Source organism: Priapulus caudatus, unplaced genomic scaffold (assembly GCF_000485595.1).
Source record: "Priapulus caudatus unplaced genomic scaffold, Priapulus_caudatus-5.0.1 Scaffold304, whole genome shotgun sequence".
NCBI lineage: Eukaryota > Metazoa > Priapulida > Priapulimorpha > Priapulimorphida > Priapulidae > Priapulus > Priapulus caudatus.
Window position 1 is genome coordinate 106,633 of NW_014577365.1, and position 5,907 is coordinate 112,539.

General features: G+C 46.5%; 1 protein-coding gene across 1 annotated transcript in view; it reads right to left on the minus strand.

Moving 5' to 3' along the window:
- LOC106808781 (reelin-like) overlaps positions 1-5,907 on the minus strand; it is a 50,271-nt gene that overhangs the window by 32,142 nt on the left and 12,222 nt on the right. The window contains exons 4-11 of the mRNA XM_014811632.1: positions 5,285-5,417; positions 4,197-4,369; positions 3,468-3,676; positions 2,859-3,018; positions 2,238-2,393; positions 1,622-1,842; positions 969-1,120; positions 619-837 (exon numbers count right to left, since the gene is read on the minus strand). Coding sequence (XP_014667118.1) covers positions 619-837; positions 969-1,120; positions 1,622-1,842; positions 2,238-2,393; positions 2,859-3,018; positions 3,468-3,676; positions 4,197-4,369; positions 5,285-5,417 — 1,423 coding nt within the window. The remainder of the gene's footprint in view (positions 1-618; positions 838-968; positions 1,121-1,621; positions 1,843-2,237; positions 2,394-2,858; positions 3,019-3,467; positions 3,677-4,196; positions 4,370-5,284; positions 5,418-5,907) is intronic.

The following is a 5,907-nucleotide window of genomic DNA, read 5'->3' on the forward strand; positions in this document are numbered from 1 at the left end:
TAGAGTGCTATTTTCATGCACGCGAGCTTGAAAAGTAGCCCCCGAAAAATAAATTATATTTTTTTCCCTGCGACACACACACACACGAGGAAGAATGCAGCTGAGGAAGGTTTGATTAAGAAATAGAGAAGGAGACGGTGAGGGAGAGAGGAGAGATGCGGAAAGTGAGTAGAGAGAGAGAGCGCATGTGTGTTTGTGTGAGAGAGAGAGAGAGAGAGGGGGGATAAAGAGGCGAAACAGTTGAGGAGGAATTGATTAAGAAATAGAGAGGGAGAAGGTGAGGGAGAGGAGAGATGGAAAGTGAGTAGAGAGAGTGTATGTGTGTGGGTGATGTGCGATGGAGCAAGTGCAAGAAGGCGAAAGAGAAGACAGAAAGAGACAGAGCACACGAAAAAATATATAATACCTATAAATATATAAAATCTAAACGATATATATATATATATATATATATCAGAAGTAGATAATAGGGAATCCCCTAGATAATAGGAATTCCCTAGATAATAGGAATTCCCTATTATCTACTTCTGATATATATATATAATAATGAAACCAGCGTGACACACCACACGACACCTAGCAGGCTACATGAATACATGCAGACCGTGTCGGTTCTACCTCCATACCTGGCCGGTAAGGTGTTAAGCTCCACAGTCTGAAGGAGCCGTGCTCCTGCCTGTCCGAACCACATCGCCTTGCCGCCGACGAGCACGCCACAATGGTTGTTGATCTCGGCACCGTGCACTCTATCCCAGATGCTGCCGTAGCCGCCGCGCTCATCAAAGCTCTCCAGCAGCGAAGTCGGTCTGATGATGTTGGATCGCTGACAGGCGCGACCTGGTGGCAGAGAGTCGAAATAAATGTGGTTCTTGTTTTCGCCTGTTTCAACGTGAGATTCGGTTTTGAGGGAATTCGGAATTTGGAGAGTTAACTGTACACACATATATATATATAGAGATCTTTCTCACCTGAATATCCTGGTTCGCAGACGCACCTGCGCTGCTTACAGAGACCATGGCCACTACAGCGCCCCCTGCAGGCAGGGCCGATGTAGACATCACTCAGGGCGAAGGTGCTTATACGTCCGACATCCTTCTGCCACCAGCGCAGCTGAATCCTCCTGTAGAAGAAGACAAGACGCAATGTAGAAGCACGCAAGCACGACACACGGGGCTGGGATATGTGCAACTAGCCTAGCAGCCTCCTTTATTTCTACCACAATCAATTCATTAATTAATTCGCAAGAGTTGCTTGTATGTGTGAAGGAGCATAATAGATAATTCTGTTGTTTATAAAATTTAAAATGTACATCAGATCATGTTGTGCAGGATTAATTATATTTACGTTTGGATGCGTGTCTGTGCAGTAGTGCAGCTAACCCATTTAGCCTGGGGGCAGAGCCACGTGTTTGGTGTGCTCCGGGGGAAGGTGACCGCCATTGACCGTGTATTGCATCAATTTTTTTCTGAGGCGCAAATACTCTATTTGCCCTCCCTCCCTCTAGCTACGGCCCTGTTGTGTGTGTGTACGTGCATGCGTGCATGCGTGCGTGCGTGCGTGCGTGCGTGCGTGCGTGCGTGCGTGCGTGCATCTGTATGAGGACTAGTCTGTCTGTGTATACCTGTTAACTATGGTCCTAGGCACCTCGACGACGATGGTCGTCCAGCCGGCGTGCGTCGCCGGGTAGTAGACTGAGCTCTCCGACGCTCCGGCTTGACATCCGGACCCCGCCTGACATGTCTCCAGCACGGACAGCCAGGTGGTGCCAGAGTCTGCTGAGTACTGCAGCAGTACGGGGGTCTCACACGCAAGAGCGGCCGTGGTTCGACAGCCAACGGCAATCTGCGAGTACGTATAGAGGTCACTTGAATGACGTCGGATATACAGACACACGTTTCGCAAGTATGTACTCCTGATCACACATCAGGGGTTAATAACGACAAAATTTGTTATTATTCGATAATGAAATTATTCAATAGTTGAAATTATTCAATAATAATGGCAAATTTTCCATTATTAACCCCTGCACATATCTACCTGCCGCGAACCGTGGCATAACATGGATGACCCGGCATTTAGTCACCCCCGTCAGCTAGTGGCTACTTCACTCAGACCGCGATCATAGATGCTTTATACAACTAATGTTCACTGAGAACGTAATTGCATGAGTGGCACAATACAGAAGATAACGGTCAAGCCTCCTACGCATGTTGCCACCTGTAGAGAGAATATCGTACCTTGAACTGAATGACGTCGCCATTCTTCAGCGTGATGTCCTTGGTGACGATGAATCGGTTCTTGAGGGAGGAGAGCACGAGCGTGCTGTGGTTGCTGCCACAGTACTCAGCACTCGCATGAGGAGAGTGCGCCAGCCACGCCTCGTTCGGTTCATCCTGCAAGCACAATACGTCGTCACGTGTCGTAACACCCCGCCCTCACAAGCTCCCGCACATAAGATATAAGATATAACAATTTTATTTATCGCTTTCAATATTAGTATTTTAACTAATATAATAAAAGATAAATAATTTAATAATAATAATAGTTACTATTAGTAATAGATACCAATATAATAACTAAATAAGTACATTAATTTTAACAAAGTGGATAATAAACAATACAGCGAAGGGATGGCGAAAAGACCATACGGTCATTGAGTCAGTCATCCCCTGGAAAAATTATAAAGTACGCGGTTATAAAGTACATTATCCACCAAGCCTGCAACCATGCACCACCATCAGATGTAGGCCACACGGTGAAGCTAGATATACGTCTGCTATGATATATATGACTGACTGCTAGGTCACATGTCTGTTATGTCATATCTCTGCTATGATAATATGTCTGCGCTGCGGCACCTCTAGGTCGTCCTCCATCTTCCTCATCGATCCGTCATCTTGCACGGAGATGTCGTTCATTGCCCACTGGTCCATGCCCGCTCCACTGTGATCCGGCTGCCACCAGCGAAACAACGACGTCTTCGTCTTTGCTTCCTTCGGCAGCTGAACTCGCACAAACCTACAGCAGCAACAGGGAGAACTAAAACACCTGTACACAAATACAGGAGCAACAGACCCTTTCAAACAATCCATGCGTACATACAGGAACAATAGGAACATCTCAAACACGCCTTTCGCTGCCACCAGCGGAACAACGATGTCTTCATCTTTGCTTCCTTCGGCAGCTGCACCCGCACAAACATCCAGCAGCAATGGGGACAACTAAAACACGTACAAAAGTACAGGAACAACAGACCCTCTCGAACCATCCACGTTAACAGACAGGAACAATAAGAACATCTCAAACATATGCACGAATATACAGCAACAGTGGGAAAAGCTGAAACATTCACATATAAGCATGCAAGAACAACGACATAAAGAAACTTATAATAAGAATCACTAGAACACTCACACTAACACACAAACAAATAAACAAACAAACAATAAAAAACCATATGTGGTCACCGCTCATTTCTGTAAGCCTCAGGTGGAAGTTCCTCCAGTAGATTCCAGGTGGCGCCAGCATCGTTCGTGTACTGCAGCACGATCGATTCGTCGCGACCGGTCGCGTTGTTGCAGAAACGCTCGTCCCCGCCCCCCACACGCAGGTAGAACTGCAGGTGGGTGAGGAAGGTCGTGTCGATGACAGGTGTGGTTAGCTGCCTCACCCCGGCCTGCAAACCACACGCAGAAAGATATAGACGTACTTATTAGTACTCATTTTTACTTACTATTATTACTTACTAGTAATTATTACTTATTATTATTATTAATCATTCTTATTAATTATTACTCATTATTAGGATACTTACTCATGTTCTACCTACTAGCAAACCACATGTAGATGCGCGAGACCTATACAGTTTGTATGGACCGACATACAGTTTGTATGCTTCGACATTTTTTCATTCTCTTAAACACTTTGGTAGGTACTGCATGAATACAAACTTCTGAAGTGACGTATCAGCCTAGCGAGATAAGCAGGCAGTTCCAGACAGTTTTAGTCGCCATCGGACATTTACAAAATCAATGTTCAGCATCGAAATGCTGCTAGTTGACAATTTAGTATGTACGTGCAAAACACATATGAACTGTTTGAGTATATGAGTTGGCTTGACCAATCTTGCAACTATATTCAATGGAACGTGGTTTTCTCAGTATATAGCGCGGATAGATTAATTCACGCTCATATACCTTGTACATGTACATCGAGCCACCAGAGGTCAGCACTCCGCAGCCTCGTTCGCCATCCATGATCTCGCCTCCCGTTATGTCGGTCTCATTCTTCGGAATAGGAAGCACCACGGGGGGCGTGTCCTCCTCTTCCTCCTCCTCCTCCTCCTCCTCCTCCTCATCCTCATCATCATCTGTAAAGAACGAAACACGACAAATTTTACTTAGCAGCACGTTTCGGCAACGTGACTTCATGAATTCTGCTGGGACGAACTATACGTAATGCTGCATGTGTCGGTATTTTTAAATACCAACCGAGAGCATTCTGAGCGAGGGATGTTACATGAGGCGATCGGACGAGACACGAGTTACACGAGGGTCCCTTCTTACTGACGTAAATCTTCCTGTGCTTGGATATACTCAATAATCTGGCTCCACTGCTAGATGCAAGCAGGGCCATAGTCTTAGGTGGAGAAGGGGCAGCCTCCCCATAAATTTAAGCGAAAATACAATAAAAGCTTGATATTAACTTCATTTGGAAGACACTATATAGTAAGTGTGAATCGACATGTCCGATAAAACTCTCATATCACACCCAAACCTGGCCACATTGCGCACGAAGACTCTGAGCTGTACCTCTCCCTGCCCATATAACTCAGCCGAGTCACGAAATATTGCGCTCCTCCTTAGGAATTCGCTCAGCCCTGACATTAATTGTTACTGTGCACGATAGATGTAGTACCTCGTTAAATAAGTTCATCCAGTTGGTAGAATAATAGATCTATCTTGGTAAATTTTTACTCAACCGTGTTGATTCAAAACGTACTGCTGACGTTTCACAGGAGGCAAATTCGAAAATCATCGATCGCGAGCCAATCAAAATCAGGCGCTGGATTAAGGCGGCCATCTGGATCCGCAAGACCCCGAACATCAACCGTGACGAGGGGGGTACAGACTAAGTCACGTGTTGACCAAGCTTTGACTACTACACCATCTGGTGGTCAAATCTGATAACTTCAGTCAATGCCTCCTGATAGGAGGCGAAACGTCAGCAGTACGTTTTGAATCAACACGGTTAAGTAAAAAATTAACCAAGATAGATGTAGTACCGTCAGGCGGGGGCGTCGTAGAGGTGAGGTAAAACTCCTGATCGCCCGTGTCAGGGGTCGCACCCTCAGGGGTCATCTCCTCAGTAACCAAGATGCGGCCGATCTCGACGTATGGCTTGACTCGGGTGGTGTCCTGCATGCATTAAATACATATACCATTATGCCTGCCAGATATTGACCAGTCAATAGTACCCAGATAACATGCTGACGTTAGGCCAACGTTGGCCCAACATTTTTTTGCTCGGCAGGCCAACGTTGGCCCAACGGATTTTTGCTCGACAGGCCAACGTTGGCCCAACGAATTTTTTCTCGGCGGGCCAACGTTGGCCCAACGTCATATTGACAACGTTGGCCCAACGAATTTTTGCTCGGCGGGCCAACGTTGGCCCAACGTCATTTTGCCAACGTTGGCCCAACGGATTTTTGCTCAGAGCGCCAACGTTGGCCCAACGTCATATTGCCAACGTTGGCCCAACGTCTGACAGCCAACGTTGGCCCAACGGCTTTTTGCTCAGCGTGCCAACGTTGGCCCAACGTCATATTGCCAACGTTGGCCCAACGTCAGACAGCTAACGTTGGCCCAACGGCTTTTTGCTCAGCGTGCCAACGTTGGCCCAACGTCA